This window comes from Eufriesea mexicana, unplaced genomic scaffold (assembly GCF_001483705.2).
Source record: "Eufriesea mexicana isolate 0111107269 unplaced genomic scaffold, ASM148370v2 scaffold497, whole genome shotgun sequence".
NCBI classification, from domain to species: domain Eukaryota; kingdom Metazoa; phylum Arthropoda; class Insecta; order Hymenoptera; family Apidae; genus Eufriesea; species Eufriesea mexicana.
In genome coordinates this window covers 45,629-64,268 of record NW_016908638.1, presented here as the reverse complement: position 1 = coordinate 64,268, position 18,640 = coordinate 45,629, and the positions used below count along the sequence as shown (strand labels likewise).

At 34.7% G+C, this 18,640-nt stretch overlaps 1 protein-coding gene across 1 annotated transcript in view; it reads left to right on the top strand.

Annotated features, from left to right (window-relative positions):
- Positions 1 to 1,955: 1,955 nt before the first annotated feature.
- Positions 1,956 to 18,640, top strand: part of LOC108545585 (leucine-rich repeat extensin-like protein 5) — a 31,927-nt gene continuing 15,242 nt past the window's right edge. Inside the window, exons 1-4 of the mRNA XM_017897282.1 lie at positions 1,956 to 2,137; positions 16,644 to 16,801; positions 18,358 to 18,487; positions 18,563 to 18,640. The exon at positions 18,563 to 18,640 is cut by the window's right edge and continues 49 nt beyond it. Coding sequence (XP_017752771.1) covers positions 16,678 to 16,801; positions 18,358 to 18,487; positions 18,563 to 18,640 — 332 coding nt within the window. The 5' untranslated portion in view covers positions 1,956 to 2,137; positions 16,644 to 16,677. The remainder of the gene's footprint in view (positions 2,138 to 16,643; positions 16,802 to 18,357; positions 18,488 to 18,562) is intronic.

Sequence of the window (18,640 nt, the reverse complement as noted above, 5' to 3'; positions counted from 1 at the left end):
GGACTGTGGTACCGTGGGCGAATGAAAAGAAATATGGCACAGACAGGGACGTATTCTGTCGAGGAAGAAAAGGAAATACGAAACCTACAGTTGGTTCTACGTCCAATAAAACAATTACAATTTACCATTCAACTCATACTAAAACTTTTAAACGAGATCATTAATGGAAAATAGGTACATAAACATTGTAAAACTTATAAAAATAGTATGTATCGTCTCCAAATCGTGACATTGGTTTTCAGAAAATTTAAAAAACACCTTACTGTCCTCTTAATAAATAAAAAATTTAATTTCTAAACTGAACTTTTAATTGAGATTATTAATAGAGAAAAGCTAAGCAAATATTTGAATATTTTATTATGTTATAATATTTTACTGTTTTCTTAAAAAAAAAAAAAAAGGAATTAGTTTTAATTATTTTTCATTGCTCTAACGAAAAATTTTATAAATTAAATAAATAAAAACTTTCCCTGGCAACATAGTAATAATAATTAAATAAATATCACGAAATGATAACAATAATAAACAAAATAAGTGACAAAATAAATTAATTAATTATTTTTAATTAAATTAACAAAAAAAATTAATTCAAAGTAACCACCTGTACATCGCTATATTGTACCAAGTCGAAATGAAAAAAATTCGAAACCAAAGATTTATCACTTAAAGAATAAAAGCTAACATCCCGTTTTATTTATCCGTGACATCATCACCGTAAGAATTAATCAGCTGAATCTATTTCCTATAATTTGCATAAATCCAATAGAACCTTGTATCACTACCAACGGCGAAATATTATAATTTCGATTTTAATTACCGATACCGTTATTGTATCATTAATGCCTTTGGATAAATATTTTAGAAAAGCATTAGGATCTGCCCGTCCCTGTACGTAGGAGTATAGCTCGACTTCTGCGAACGCACTGACCGGACAAACTACGCTTGCGCGCGCTTTTCTCGCTCGCTCCACAAAACGCACACGCGCAAGCGTGCTAGATTTAACACCTAACATACTCTATTTAATTTCAGATAAATGTTGCAGACTTGTCATGGGCTATTTCCCAGCTGAAAAACATTCAATAAGGAACGTGTATTAACAATTTATAGGAACATACGCGTAGCAACGTTTCACTGGGCATATTTATCGACCAGTTTATATCATATACAGGGTGGCCTTAAATTACACGTCGAAAGTTGGGTCAGTGTAAAGAGGGTAAAAAATTCCAGTCTAAAATGGTCAATTCGATGCAATTTTAATGCAATTTTTAGGTTATGATTGGAAAGTGTTAAATATACCAGAGGTATATTATAGACTTTAAAGATTCTGTCAAATTATGATTGCCTTATGATGTTATGGCACGTTGTATTAAATATTTTAACTGATGTCATTTGCAAACTATGTTATAGAACCAGTTTAGTCACGTCTTATAATAGGTTGAAAAGAACATTAGAAATATTATGCAATGCTTATTTTCTCTGTGTGACCATGAATGAGAAGAGTTAGATCAGAACAAACATTAATAAAACCGAGAAAATCTTCAATATAAGAAATATCGCACATATTCCCCCATAGTTACCTCGTTCTTATAAGAAATTATGTTACACCTTAACCAAGCTCTTTCAAATCTTTACCGTATTTTCAACGTACCCCGGGATCGGATGAAAATTTCGTAATAAAAATTTCACAACGCTGATTCAACCTCTGAAGCTGTCGGTCGGCCGAATAACGAGGGACTAAAATTAAAACAGTTATAAGAAGAAGGAATTCGTTTCACGATTTCCTTCGATCGGGTCAGAATTCTCCAATACTCGCAAGGCAGGCTGGAGAAAAAGGCAGTCACGTAGCCGTTGCTTCGAAATTGACGCGATCGACGAATCGAGCACCTGACTCGGGACGGCTGGCGCGCATGCGCGCGCGCTAGTCCTGCGCGGCGATGCGCACTCGCGAACAAAACACCAAGTGGATCGAGCCAGTATTGGACGGACGCTCTGCGGTGTCACGTGCGCCGTTCTTCTGTCTTTATTCTACGATCGATCCACACGACGCGCGAAATTTCTCGACGAACGAAAAACGAACAAGCGAACGGTGAAACGACCGGTGCTTTGTTACAAATATCGGATTACCCTTTCTCGCGAGGTAAGTCTATGACTCCATTCCCATATTCGAACCGCTTCTAATCCCATTTACATTTCAAACTTGCAGTACGCTTAACATTCGAGTCCTTCGATCGATATCGTCGTTACGTGTTTTCACTATCGATGCACGTACAGTCAGCCCTCGTATAACACGGTTAGTTCGTTCCGTCTTGTGTCGAAGCCGTGTCAAGGAAAATTTTAAATTTGTAGAAATTACAGGTTCGGTGTAATATCGAAACAGTGTTAAACTGGCCTTAGAACGAATACAAACCAGATGCGTTCCGGATATTTTTGGAATTCTGCGGTACGCGAAAAGCGTGTGGAACCAAACTTAGAAATAACGAAAACCCTAGGAACTTACTTTATGTATTTTTAGTGATTCCAAAAATTTATATGTCAAATCAAAAATTGGATAATCATTTATCCAACATTGGTTTTTAAAACTTTGCTGTAGAAGAACTATAGCGATTTCTGCAGCGTGTTATATCGAAACCGTGCTATGAGAGGGTTGACTGTACCTGCTAAAGGTCGACGCGAGAATATAACCTATACGAGCAACACTTGACGCAGGATACACTCGTATCGATTTATACGTGTTAATTAAACACGATCAAAGGTACTCGTAGTTTTTCGTACGGACGAAATAGGCGCCACCTTATGGCGAGATCGTTTGCATACAATCACGAATGCATTCCGAACGTTTCGCGCTGAATTATTCAATCCGGTAATATTTCATACTTTGTCTGGGCTCTACCGGCCAGATGCATTATTAAATGCACCATCCAGGCTCGAAACGTTAAAAGGAATCTCGATAGAGTGGGGAGGAGGCTAGACATCGATCGGTCCACGATGGGTGACTCGATCTCGAGGAACGTCTTAGAGGGCGATACACCGATGTGTAGCGTGAAACGGGCATAAATCGAATACCACTGGGAAATATAATTAAAGACGCGGACTGGATCGCGTGCGTCGCGATTCACGCGTGACAGAATACGATTTGTCAAATACCGATCGTACCGACGCGCGTGTCGACGGCGCCCTCTATTTGCGTCGAATCTGGACACAGAGGGTAATATAGCAAAGCTGGAAAATGAACAGGCGACAAAAATTGTCAAAAAAGCGTGGTAAATAAAGGTAAATAAACGTTGTAAGTAAAGGTTGAAATTAACGTTGCAATCATTTACTTGTGATCGTGATATATCTGCACAATTTTCAAAATTATAGATATATATTAGAGACATGACAGTTGTAATAGAAAAAGTCAAATTACTAATTTCATACTTTACCTTTACGCGAAACTACTTTTGACAATTTCTATCGCTAGTTCGCCAGTATATCACGGATGGTAAAGCACAGAGAGCGATTAATCTCGAGTCGAAAAAGCCCCGGCGCCATTGAGAGGCTGCGCGCGAACAGTGGCGGTCGTTATGGCGCGTTCACGTCGCTGGCCAACGCGTTTACTCGTCCCGGACGACCGTGGCGCGCAAAAACGTCGATCTGAATTTCATTCGTCCCGTTTGACCGCGGACCAAATAATACAAAGGCGGAGTGCCGCGAATTTCGAACGCGCGAGACGCGTCGCGCTTATTTTACCATCGTGACTCACGGCGCGCCGCGTTCTTCCTGCTGCACGTTCTGAATGTCATTTTTCCAATCCTTTTTGGTCTACTGGGCGAGTCGTTAATCGTGGATCGGGAGTATGTATACATGTATATGAGGTGAAACGAGTTGCGGTATTACGTGACTATGTATGAATGTATTCAGAGTAGTCGAGAGTTATTAGCGCGGTTTTTGCTCAGCTTCAGCCTGCGAGAGATGGAGACTGTTTTATACGTGAATGTGCAATCGTCATTAACGTCTTGAGGGATACTAGCACGTCCGCCTGTACACGTTAAGTATTCGAACGATTACTCGTGCTACTTTTAACAGAGAGCATATATTCATATGTACGCGAAGATTCGGGTGAAGTGTTTAAAATAATTTGCTGTATATATTCGACCATGTGTATAGTATTTATAGTATTTGGAGTAGATTCATTGTAAGATATGGTTTCAGTGGGTTACAAAAGTAGTCCGAAGTATAATATATGTTCTTGATATTTATATTGCCAATTAGAAAATGTATGTATGTATGTGTATATAAAAATTCAACGGAAGTGTTTAAATAGTGTGAGTTAGAAAATATTTCGAGGCATGATATACGTTTTTAATATTTAATTATTAATCGTTAATTGAAAAATCAAATGTTTCAAAACAAAAATTTAAATTTTCGTAACTCTTTTATTGCTGCCACAGCTCTAATATGATTTTCCACCGGATAATATGTACATATTGTACATATTATATATTTGAATTATTTTCTAATTTTACTAATATAACCTTCAGACATACTATACATACATACATGCATATATATAATATTGTATATTCTACGTATGATATTGTTTTCAACACTTCAGTTTCATGTACGTGTATATATACTTCACCTGTTAAAAATAGCAAATGTAAATACTCGACTACCTACTTTCATAAACAAATGCACATATGTGTTTAGCGTTGCTTCAAGTTTCTAAAAGCTACACTGAACATTATTGTGAGTAAATAATCTTGAGTGCGTGAAATCCTTTCACGGGTAGCCAATCTCAATGACCTCATATATATGAATTATTTTTCTGAGAAATGTAAAAAAGCTATCTTTTTCTGACCTTAATACCAGCTCCCTACTGTGACGAATGCAACTCTCTAATCATAACAGACTAGTTAATCTTAAGCCGCTCATAGCAACATATACTACGCCATAAATGTAAACTGTAATCTTTCTTTAAAGATAATTTTAAAAATGAAGGAATTCGCGATTTCTTTAACTTCATAAAACGAACAAAATTGGTTCTCTGATATAATGTAAATAACCAAATGTGATCACATTTTCAAGAGCTATCGCTAATAATCTTGTAGATGATTTTTAATTCAAAAAGAAATTGTAAGTAAATTCTGTAAATGTTGAAAAAAATATTACGCTATTGCAATTACGCCACTCCTCGAGATTAAGATACTTCAGCATCTTTTCGCATGCTTATAGCATCGACATTTGATTCTCAAAATATCGTGTCACATAACATTTTTGTTTAGAATATTACGCAGACTATAAATACAATGACAACCAACAAAAGTGCATATGCAATAACTTTGCGGAATAAAAATCATGCCGAGGTTGCTGAAATCATTTCTCCTACTGTCGGCGAGAATATCGTATAACGAAACATACACGTACATGAAAAATAATATTCGAGAATATTTTGATTTTAAAAATAACCACAAACTATAAAATTTCGAAACTATATTATAATCGTGGTAATTACTAAGTCAATAATTTAATATTTATTTCTTAGTGATCAGAATTTTGTTTGTTTACAAAAAGAAAAATTGTAGTTAATTAAAACTCTTTATTTTAATTGAAAACGAGCTCTAATAATTATAATAATAATACGAAAAAATAGTTTCTTTTAATTTAATGCTGTCCTAATAAAATACGATAGCATATCGATGAAGAAATAAAATAAAATTCTTCGAATCACGTAATTCCATATTATTGAGCTAATATCACGTATTCTCCGCAATTTATATAAAATATCATCACCTATCTTTAAAATATCTCAATACACCCAAAAGAACTCTCTCGACTACAATGAAATTTACTCGTACAATCTGCGCACGAATTTACACTCACGATCACAAGCATAACCAACATGGTTATTTCTAAATTACGAACATATTTACATATTAACAATTCCAGTGGTAAAGATGCCGAGACCGCTTTCACTTTCATGGCCGACACTCGAATAGCGACATCAACGCCACGGAGTTGAATCTTTCAACGACCGCCGCGAGTGATGGGATTTTGTAATAACATTTCAACGGGACTGTCGACGTTGGCTCCGAATTAAGATCCCGTTTGCGCGATATTTCACGGTGAATCGTTAATTATGGGCATGCACGCGATGGCACAGCGTTTACTACACATTCCTCACGACGCACGTAACTCGGTAAGCAGATGAGCGTTCGCTGGTTGGGCGGAAGGTCAACTCCCACTTTCCGCTCTACGTGGATCTTTCGTCCATGTAAGGTGTGTTTCAAGGACCGCCCGCGAGAGCGCGCGCGGTACTTTCGGCGATACTCGCGTCGAGATGGGAAAGCGCAATTATAAAGCGCCATTAACTTGTCCGATGCTTTCATTCTTCGTTGATCGTCGCCGTAAATTCGTAATTAAGCCTGGACAAAAAGAGGGATATTATAACCTTCAGGAGGCTGGAATCAATTATACACCACGAGTGACGTGCAATTTTGTGTCAATTTTTCGCTCGAGTTACGACACAAATTTTTAATGGGGCGCTCGAGGTTTCTCGAGAATGAAGTTGCATGTTTCCTTGGTTAATATTTAATCGCTCTTTCTCTTCTTCTTGGTATTTGTACGTATGGTTTTCGTAACGTTACGCGTTGACTAAGTAGGTAGTTGTCAACGTAGATAGGTCATGTCATGATAGATCTTGAAATTGATTGAATTTTTTCATTTAAAAATTGCGCTTCTTATGTGGTTCTATGGTTTATGTTTTCGCCTGTGCAGTTCAAATCTTCCATGTTTGTTCGTCGAATCGGATTCGATCAATTAATTACTCATATAATTCAATCGATTAATTACTTTTTAGAAAGAAATCCTTCGAATTACCATTTCCCTATATTCGTTGATTCATAGTGCAAGAATATAATTTTTTGAATTAATTTTTAGTACGAAAAATATTACCAACTCTCTTAAGAAAGGAAAGCTTCGAATTGCTATTTTTCAACAGCGAAAAAACGTTCGAGTGAAAGGGGTTAACGGTACAAATAATATTCCTGGGCGTGTACAGCAAATGCAGAGATTCAGCGAGATGAATATAAATAATACGTAATCTTTCAGTCATCGGGAAAAAGAGGACGCTGGGCAATGAAATGGGGCACAAAAATAGGCGTTACGCCAAAAACACATCGGCCTATAGTTTATAAAACAGCCGCCATCGGGCAACGTGCCAAAAACAAACGTGGATTCGCCAATTTATTTTTTCCTGAAAGAAGCTCGAGCCACGGATTTTCAACGAATCTGTTCGATAAACCGGAATCGCGTTATTCGATAGATCGCAAACCACGCGATTACCTCAGATTTATCCATAAAAGGAAACATAATGTGTCATGGTGACACGAAAATACCAGAATTATCCGTGTATTTCTGATTCACCTTTCTTACGATATTTTTACGTCCCGATTCATTTGTATTCTGCCTCGTTGCATTGAAAATGTAATACAGTATTCATGCGTTAATGATACAAGGAAAGATATAACCACAATTAAAATGTCTACTGACGACAAACGGTGAAAACAAAAAGATGGATATCTTAAGATTCATTGGAAGTAGTTGCTAATATGTCGATATATTTTTATGTAGAATATCAGTTACGTGCAACTTTATTTATATCGTACTACGTGGAATTTGATACTTTTTTTTCTCTTGTTTATATGTAATTGTTTGATCCTTGTATGAACAATAAAATTTGTAAAAAGAAAGCAACACAAGATTTCAAAATTCTGCTTGCGAAACTAAAATGAAATTAAGGTTAATAACTAACATTAAGCATGACTAATTGTAAGTACTCGTATGTTATTACGAAACGCGAGGAGTTTGCGCGAAAAATGGTGGCCGATTAATAATCGAAGATTTCTTGGCGAGAACATAAAGGATACGCGAAGCACTTTTCTCGTCAGACTTTCGTAAAAGTTGCTAGGTTATATTTACTCGGTGAGTTAAACAAAGAACGGCGGATCAGACGCAAAAGAAAAAAGGGAAAATAGAATGAAACTCCGGGCGCCAGTTGGCTGGATCATTGCCACCCACGTGATGTCAAATCTCGCTGTTAAATTTACACTAGCCCAGCTTTGCTTGCTTTCCGATTTTCTTCATTCGAGAGATTCACAAATCGAAAACGAGAATCCGGAAAAATATATTCTCGTACTTCCTAGTAACATAAATTTCGTCAAAAAACTAACAAGTATATTGCAGAGTTATTTCAATATTAATTATATCAGAAAATTTATTAATATTAAATGTCTTCTGCAATTTGGCAAGTTTTAGTTTCACAAATTGATTGCCCATCTGAATTTGTAATATTTTATACCGATATTTTCCCATTTAACAGTAACAGAAAAATTACCATAATTAATTTACAATATATAAACGAAGGAATATTGTTAGATTAGACATTAGAAGAAAAGAGAAAATAAAGTAATAATAGTTGGGAAAGATTCATTTACGAAATATAAACAAAGAAATACTTCGTTCCTCGTCGTTTTACAAGAGATGGAGAAAAGATAGGTGGTGCGTGACACGATCAACACGTGTTACTAATTTTTCTGTTGTCAATGACTTGATTGGCTACCTTTCAAACGTGATCGTACCTGTTACGTTAACAACTGATCATTTCATCGACGCGGGAGTTGCATACACGTGAAAAAGTCCTTGAAATTTCTTAGCCGCATTTCCGCTTTATGTCGACGCGAGAGAACTCGATGCAAGCAAATCATCAACGAAAATGTTTCAACTTGCTTTCGGGAGCGCAATCGACGTAGCAATTTGTTACCGAGGCAAAGTTAAAATTGGATCAGGAAAATCGGATTGTTTGAACTTGGATCATACAAAGAAATAGCGCGAGCCTATTATTAGGACAGCATTTATCCTCTTTGTTGAGCAATAAACGAGGAATTTGGAATAACAAAACGTTACACAAACATTTTAAATTATTACTCTTTTTGCATAGGAACAACGCGCTATGTATTATACGTATGTTATATACGTGCAGTATAGCTATATATTACATGTTATGATATATTATACATATTATAGTATAACGATACATAATACTGCATGTTATAATATAACGGTATGCTTCATATTATAACATGCCAATATACTATATATTATAGTATATAGTATTATAATAATAAACTAATATTATAATAGTGCAATATTAGATAACCAAATAAATAACATTGCTTTTTAAAAAGTAAATAAAAATGCGAGAGCAACATTATTTATTTTGCTACCTGATATTATATACATTCTATTGCAGTATTATACTACGTATATCATATAAGCATATATTGTATATTCAATCCCTGATAACAAAGTTTGTACGTACTTCGTGCTAGAAGTTAGAAAGAATAACAATTTTTAAAAACGAATTAATTTAAGAAAATAAAAATTTGGAAATAAATATCAAACGAAATTTGATTTTTTCCTCTATAAATATCGGCATTATCTTCAATAAACAAGACGTACAGTTGTTTCAAAATTATAAATACAAGTTTGACTGAATGGTAGAACCGATAAAAGAGGAAGATATTTAAAGAATAATAATACAACTGTATTACATAATACTTTTATGCAAGCAATAAATCCTTCAAAATTGAATAATCAAGCCATATATATATATATAAAATAAATTACAACTTAATCTGATTTATATTTCCATATAATAAATCTTATTATATATTAATTATGTATAATAAACGTCTACAAATGTATATAACATATACATATATAATACATTTTGTGTATAATAAAATCTATTACATATAAAATTAATCCATAACAAATAGCCACAAATAATAAATAAAATACTAATATTTATCACATAAAGTTGAACGCCCTGTGCAACAAAATATATTATATATAAAATTTATTACATATAAAATTAATCTGTAACAAACAATCATAAGTAATGCATAAAATACTACATATGCACAACATAACTTATTACATAAGCTTAAACACGCTGTTTAATAAAATATGCTACATACAAAATTAATCTACGATAGCCATAAATAACACATAAAATAATGAAGCCTATGCATAATGAAATTTGTTATACAATCTTAAGCACTCTTAATAATGAAATAATCAGTGTCGTCACTTCCTTTCATCGTAGTCATTCGACGTTAACTAAACACAACTCAAGCAATTACTATTTTTAAAACTGAATAAAAAAGCAAAAAACACAGGAGTAATCGGGCTGAATCACTACTCGCGGCTTCGTCGTCGTCGGTTTAAAAGTAACTTATGTCGAATGCCAACGCAGCTCTCAACCATAGAACATCAGCAACCAGCTAATTTCGTCCGATTCGCCGACTCACCGTTTTCTTTAAATTCGCATCTCCGGATCTCAGCTCGATGCAGCTTTCTTTTGTCTCGCGGACGCTTATAAATAGCGACTGTATATTTTAATGAGCCGAAGCCATGACAGAGGCATTAACGATTATTAATGGAAAGTAATAATAAATTTCCACCACACAACTAGCTGTGTGTACCTACCCGGTTCGCGATGGAAACGTGTGCTAGCTTTCGTTTCCTCGAAACTGGTTACTTTCAGCCTTTATCTTACGCTATATATGTATATATATTAAAAAAGAGGAAAAATTAGATATTCATTTTTTTTTTTTTAATTGAATATAGAAGGAAAAACATATTTTCGATTTATTTAAATTTCAATTATAACGAGACGGTAAAATTCATTTACTAATGTATATTCGCAGAATAATCTTTATTTATTTCCCCATAAGAACTTTGTAAGCATGACAAGCTTTCAGCTTTTAGCGCAGACTGTACATTTGCACGATTACTATCGCTCTTAGAATCAGATCAACTGCGGTCATCATCATTTTGATTGGGACGAGGACCTTGAACGACAATGCACAATGTCACCACTACCCTGACACCGAGTTAACGATATGAAAGGTCATGTCGCATACGTGCAATAGCGTCGAGACGAAGGATTTTTAATCCTAACTGGTTTAAAAACAACATCCAGAGATTAAAATTGGTAAAAGAACTTTTGCATAAATTCTAAAAAAAAGAGAAGAAATATTCGAAAATATGACAGATAGTAGTATTATAAAATGATAATGATTCCAACAACTTGAGAATGACTCGTTGTCAACGCGATGAATCGGTAATAATGGAAGAGTTATCGATTATTCGGACGAAGCTTTTAAATAAAGGAAAGGACAGATAAAGAATTCAATTGAAATTTTAATGTAATTTAATTTTAATACGAATGATTGGAAAATAGAAAATAAATTTTAATATAAGTTATGGAGAAATAAAAAATACATTTTAATGCAAATTTTTCCTAACGTAAATGGATCATCGAGTATCAACAAATGAATGATTGACGAATGATAAATAATGAAATTTTTATTACCGTAAATTCAAAATTAAATTGAAAAACTGTGAAGCTTAATATTGTTCTCTTTTTCTTTTCATATTACGTCCTATTAAACGATATACATCGTAAGATTCGAAGCATGAAAGATGTAAATGAGGTTCAAAATTAACGCAAGAACGACAACACTTTAATCTCATTCGTACTTTGGATTCATAAAGTTGAATTGCCACTGACGAAATCATAAAAATATGCAGCGATTCGTACACTAGGCTGTGTAATTACACGTGTTTTAAATTAGCATGCTCGAGTGCGCCTGTATCAAATCGTTCCATATAGTAGTAATAAAAGCGATGATTATACTTGTCAAAATTCTTGGAGGCTTTATTCAGAATTCCATAAATCTGAATACAATCGTATTATTTTTTTTTTTTTGTTATTAATAAAACGTATTTATTTAAGAACAGGTTACATTGATTTTATTAATTATATAATTAACTGGAGATAACTTGTTTTGGAAATTACGAGACACTGATATCCAAATTGAACGTAGATAAAATATTAACTCTGAAATATTCCATTTATGTCATACATCAAAAATATTGCGAGCTGTAACGTCTCGCTGAGATAAACTGCTTTAAGAAAAATAAAAAAAAATAATTCGTGATTCGTGTAATGGGTCAAAGTGATAGTGCAAACTTTGTCGAAAAGCAGACATTCAATTGCTATTTTCGCAACACGAGAATTTCCAGAATAAAATAATAAAATAAAATAAATAAAATAAACAAATTTTGTTTGTTTGCACGAATAAAATGGATTTTAAGAAGAAATATTTGTTTAATTAAATTTTATAAAATAAAATTATATTTCTTAAAATAAATCGAAAGCAAAATACTTGCAACTCCAATCTTAATTGAACAAAATTCGAAACTGAAAAATCGCGATATAGCGAGCTACTAAGATAATAAATCGTCAATGAGATAAAATAAATATTGCAATCTAACATATTCTCATTACGTATGCAAAATGAATGTTATCAGGCGGAATTAAAAACCTATTACGATAACATTCATCAGACCCTAACGAGAACGTATTAGAAACTCGTAATTAATTCATTCACATGCCATCTACCATACCACATAATCTAACCGAAATAACTCCCCAAATTTCACCAACTAAATACCAATACAATAATAAATTCACAATTTTCTCTATTTCAAAACACCATGTTAAATTTCGCAAGCAAAAATATCTTTAAAAACAGTTTTAAATATCCAAATAGGGGACAAAAAAATATTTGAAAAATGCATCTTAAGAAAAGAAATGAAAAATATCTGAAAAATTCGTCTTAAAAAAAAATTAAAGACATTTTAATTAAAAATAAAAGCAAAACAAATATCTTAACGTTAAAAAGAAAAATTCCAAAATACGACTGTCACCGAGATATTTTCGCGAACTGACATATTACACGAGCAATTAAAAAGAGTGAAATTAATCGCACGGAAGTGAATCGCGAAGAATTTCATCGCGCAACGATGAAAAATCTTTAAAGTACAGTCACGGACTGGTCCCGGATAAAAAATTTCTTTATCTCGAGGACTCGTTAGGGGAATACAAATTCTAGAAACCGTCCGGGTTTGCGTTTCAAGGTTTCAGCGGCGATCATGCGAGTGTGTCTCCTCCACAGACGATTCTTGGAAGACCTCCTTGGCCCCTTTGCCCCATTCGCATTGATGTCTCCGCCGGAATAAAACAACCGTCCGTTTAGCGTTTCCCGAGGAAATACTTTCTACGCTCTCACCCTTTCCAGACGCGGTCCAAATACTTGGAGCAGTTGCATTTATTTATACCGCCAACCGAAATAGAGTTGCACGAAGTGAACAGAGTGAAGACGAAATAAAGAAACGGGCAAAATTTGATACATAACGCATCCTTGACGCGTCCACGTTTACTTTCTAGAACAAGTGTACACATTTACTCTGGCGTAACCGAGAACTGCAAACTTTGTGGATGTATAGTGAGAATATCGTACGTGTGTAAAGAATTTTCGCGTGGAAGTAACCGAAGAGTACTTTTTGAGTCGGTAAACTATCGAGTAAATATCTGTTGATATTATAATGGATGAAATAGGGGATTGTTAAATTTGGAAATATCAGGATATATAATAGAATTGAGAAATTCTGAAATCGAAATGAAATAATCTTTTTTTTTTTTAATTGTTAGGTATACGAATTTAAAATTATTCCTAATGATTAGCACTAATATTGGTATACAAATAAATATTATTTCGAGTCCAATATTAGTCTGCTTGAATTTTGTCCTACGTAAATATTGATTAAAGTTCAATATATCTATGAACATAATTTCTCAAAGATTTGAAAATACATATTATATATGATCTAAGCGTTTGGTTTTATCAAACAAGTAAAATAAAAAGTTAATGAATGTTAATGAACAAAATAAAAAGGGGTAATAAGAATGTTAATTAATTCCTCAATGACATTGCAGTTAATGCAACACAATACAGCTAATTAAAAACAAAAGAAATTGTTTATTCAATACGCAAAGAGTATCATAATATATAATTCATCTTATGAAGACAACTATACTTGCGCCTCGAAGACGCACATGATCTACTTAGCTTCGTCAAGGAAACAGAATTAATAGACGAAACACAACAGAACAATAACGTCTACTCAATGTCGCTAATGACATCATAGTCGACGTGACGTAAAACCGCTAATTAAAAACAGAAAAGAATTGTCATTAAATACAATAAAAAGTAGCGTAATATATAATCCATTTACCTCATTTTTCTATCCAATACGCCAAACGATATAATAATATATCATTCATTTCACGAAGGCAATTAAATTCTTAAAATTTATAAATAAAATATAACAAAAAATAATTTAAAAGAATAACAATAAACAATATAAACAAAATAATTTTTTACATTTAACCTGCCAAAGAATACCACAATAACTTTTTATTACAATATTACAAAAAACTTTTTATTACAAAAAATATTACAATACCCAAATTTGTTTACCATAAATATTTTATTATATTTATTGTACGTCTAAAGACACCTATATTTTTATCTCAAAATCACCCTTCTTCAAATACAAACCACCATCGCAATATCCTCCGCGAAACTCCCTCCTCCCAAAGCCCCAACCCCCATTTGCCGCGAGAAAGATCCGCGTAAATCGATCAGCCGTAGCACGCTCTCGGTCATCGACTAATCCAGAGCTTATCCCGCTCAACCCACGCCACTTATCGTCATACCTCTCTTAATACCGCGTTACAAAACTAGTTTTCGAAACATCGATGTTCGACAGTCGTACATACACGTACGTCCGCACGCGTGCACCACCAGTGAGCATGGCCGAACGCTGTAAGAACGCTCGGACTAGAAATAAATCTTCGTTCGCGAGTTTCTATCGTGGAACGTCGGGCATTACGCGCGCCCACTTAATTCGAAATGCCACTGCTCTAGCCCGCAGCCCGGCCACGACGCTGAACCGGCTTTCAGGTGTTCCACCGCGAAAGTTCCAGCGCCGCGCCTCCACGGATCCAGTTCTCGATCCGCCTCGAATCTGCCATATTTATAAACGTCCAGCCTCTATAAATAGAAGCGGTGTTGCGTTCGACACGCGGAGGAGTAGCAATAACAGGATCTCGACGTTCGTTTCGGATCGAGGACCAGGAACGAGGACGACCGAGAGTCCCTTGGGCCTAACCCGAATCGAGGATTCGGGGGGTGTAGACGTGCGGTGGGCAGCGACGGGGTTCCAAACACTTGCAATCGCTTCTAGTCTATGTACCTGATGAGAAATTGAAGTAATTTTCAATGCCATTCGAATAATAACCCTTGGTGGTCCACTTAGTGTTCGACGTGTCCCAAATGGTTCATGGTCGCGGACCAACTGGAAATGCTACTCAAAGGTTGATTCTATTTCCATATTTCTTTAGTCAATAGCGTAGTTGGGTTGATATATTTTTGACAAAGTGAATTGAAACACGGAAGAGTATGTTTTGTATATAAGAATTAGCAAAGATGGAATGAAACAGAATGTGGAGACCAATTTGACATAGGTCCACGAAGAATGAAACGTTGAATCTTTATTTGGGATTTGAGAACATCGAAGATTTGAATAGCATTCGTCGTAGAGACGATTGGAGTGGGATGTAGAAAGAGATGGGGAAAATAAACGAATGATTCATTATGATGAGACGATGCATGTGCAAGTGCAACGATTTATATGACATATGTAAATAACGGGAATTCGTGTTCTTCGCTTGATGTTTACCGAATGAAATTTTTATTAGTATACTTGTAAGGTTGTTTTCACTTGGATAGGATCAATGGTGTAATTTGGAATACGCTTGTCTGCTCTGTGAGCATTAATGATTGCATTTCTTTCATCTATTGGATAAATAGATGCGATCTATAGAGACTTTTAAGAGATGTAGACTCGGTAGTCCTAGAAACTTCGAATTCGAGAGATTCGAACGTCCATCATAAATGGTATGACGAAGATTTGCATAAGAGCTAGCGGCGTTCTGGACGAATCAGATTTATCGGGGCTGCACTTATTTTCGTATCGCGTCACGTACCGTTTAATTGACGCAACGATCTTCGTTGGAAATCCTAATCTTATGGATGATCGTACGGCCTGAATCGTTCTCGCTTCGCGGAACCAACGACTTCGTAATTAGGTCCCCCTGGGGAGTGGCTGAGTTATCGTCTTGGCATTGCAGTGGATCGAACGTGAAATCGGAAATTGGAATCGCGACGATGAGGCAGCGGCTGAATGTAACGAAGCGTTAAAGAAAGTAAATTACTGGATGAGGTACTAGAAATAGGAAAGAGTTAGGTGTCTAAATAGGAACGGGTTTCTCGAAACGTCGAAACACGAAACCCTTGAAAGCCAAAAAGATCAAGAACCATTTTTTATATGCATCCTTCAATCAACGTAACAGCCATTAAACAACCATAAAAATAAAACAAATTTAACCAATCGATCGAAATTAATTAATTTGCAAATATAGGTTAATCGTAAGGAGCTTTACAATCTCCTGAATCATTTCTCCATGTCACCCAGTATATTCAAGCATCAGAACGAGAAGCAGCACTTGTAAAACTTCGCAATTTACGATGGCCTTACGCTTACACGTCACGACTACTTCAGTTTGCAATTTTTTTAAACGAACCAACGTCTGACTTTTTCTTTTTTTTCGTCAAATTGTTCCACAGACCTCGTGAGGCAGGGAGCTTGAAGAAGAGCGCAATGTCAGCTGCGGTGAGGGAGAGAACGACAACGCACACCAGTAGAAAGATCGTGAGTCATGGTGGTCCTATATCTGGCCAGAGCCAGTCGACAACCACGGCCAACAGCCTCGAAAACAACTTAGGTAAACCTTTAAATGTGCCACCAGAGTGTAATCTTATCCTTGAAACGTTCTTCTTCGACCCAGTCTCTCTATTTGTCTCTTGTGATTCCATAATTTTCGATAAATTTAGATTATGCAGTGAGAAGATCGCTTGAATCACGAAAGCGTCCAGATTGGTCGACCGAAATTTGACTGTAAGCTTTCTAGCGTTACGAATAGGGATAACTTACATTTTGGCGGGAAGACGATCGAAAGCAAATGCGTTGTATGCAGAAAATTGCTTAAACACTTTATATTATATTACATTATATTTTAATATACTATAATAATAAATATATAATAAAACATACTTAAAGTTTCATGGAGATATATATATATATATATATATTGTATTTAAAATGATAATTTATCATTCCTGTATAACTTATTGTAAATTAAATTAATTTTAATTTTATAATTCATTTATAATCTACTTTGAATTATATTTATTTCATTTTATAATTTATTCGAAATTTTCGGCAAACGTTCACACTATAAGATAATTTTTTTCGTTTTTTGCTTTAAATTAAACCGATGATCTAATGCTAGGATGTAGTAATCAAAATTTAAAATACTCATTTATTTATCGGTTATTTACGAGAGGAGCAGAGACATGTCTATTTTCGTCAATTATGTTACTCGTTGTTTGAAATATCGTATGTATATCAGTTCACAGAAATAATGATTACTAATCATTAAACGGCTCATCTTAAATTACAACGTTGCATAAGCATTCTTACTATCATATCAAGTAACGTATAAAGTATATTTAATGTAGTACATAATAAATCATAGCGCGTACGCGTGTATTAAAGCGCTATTATACTGCAATCTTCTATAATACTACGCATATTCATTTATAGAAAAAAGGAACATATAGATAATAACATAATACTCTTTTGTACCAAGTCACGTAAAGATGTTCGGTATATCAATAGAGTAGTCAGAGTTTTATTGAATGAAACCGATATAAATTTCTGCGAAATCTTACACACTGTGACAGCCATTCATTTTTCATTTATCAGTCTCACAAAAAATATTTTTGCCTATTACTATCTAGTATTACCGAAAATACCATATTTCCACTCACAAATCATTTCCAACGCATAAAAGGAAAACATATATAAATCTTGGAAAGAACGGAATATGAAAGAGTATAGAAAATTGATGGAAATATCAAATGAACGAAGAATTTTTAATCTAAAATTTAAAAACAGTCCTTCAAATCGTGGTAGATTTAGTATTAAACGACTCTGCAGTCTGTATCAACTGAAACTATACTAACTCAACTGCAAAAGCAACTATCATCCCTTCAGAAATCAAAGATCCTAATATTATAAATAATATTATAAATTTGTATATATCAGAACACGATATGCTGATGATTCGTTGAAATATTAATATTTTTCTTTATGATAAAATACATACCAGGAACCTGTTTTATTTTATGTTATCAATATTACGTTAACCTCTTTTGCGATACATAAATTCTTTATCGGGAAGGCAAAAATGATGGAATACGTGTTTCACGATTCCAGATGCTCTTCTTGAGGACTTGCAAACAAGTGTCTCAAGAAGTGCCACCCCGAGTCGCGGTGGCAGGGCACTTTCGCCTCAAGTTGAGTATCGCGTGGCTGCAAACCCGACCAAGGTGGTTTCCGAAGGCAGGTGAGTAAATTTTTCGAAATTTTAAAAGTACGAAAATATAGAGATTTTTCAATTACACGATTGATTCAACTCCAGAGCCACTTCACCGACTCAAACGATAGCAACCACCACGGAGAAATACGTGAGCAGTGGACCCAGTGGTACAGCAAGTGG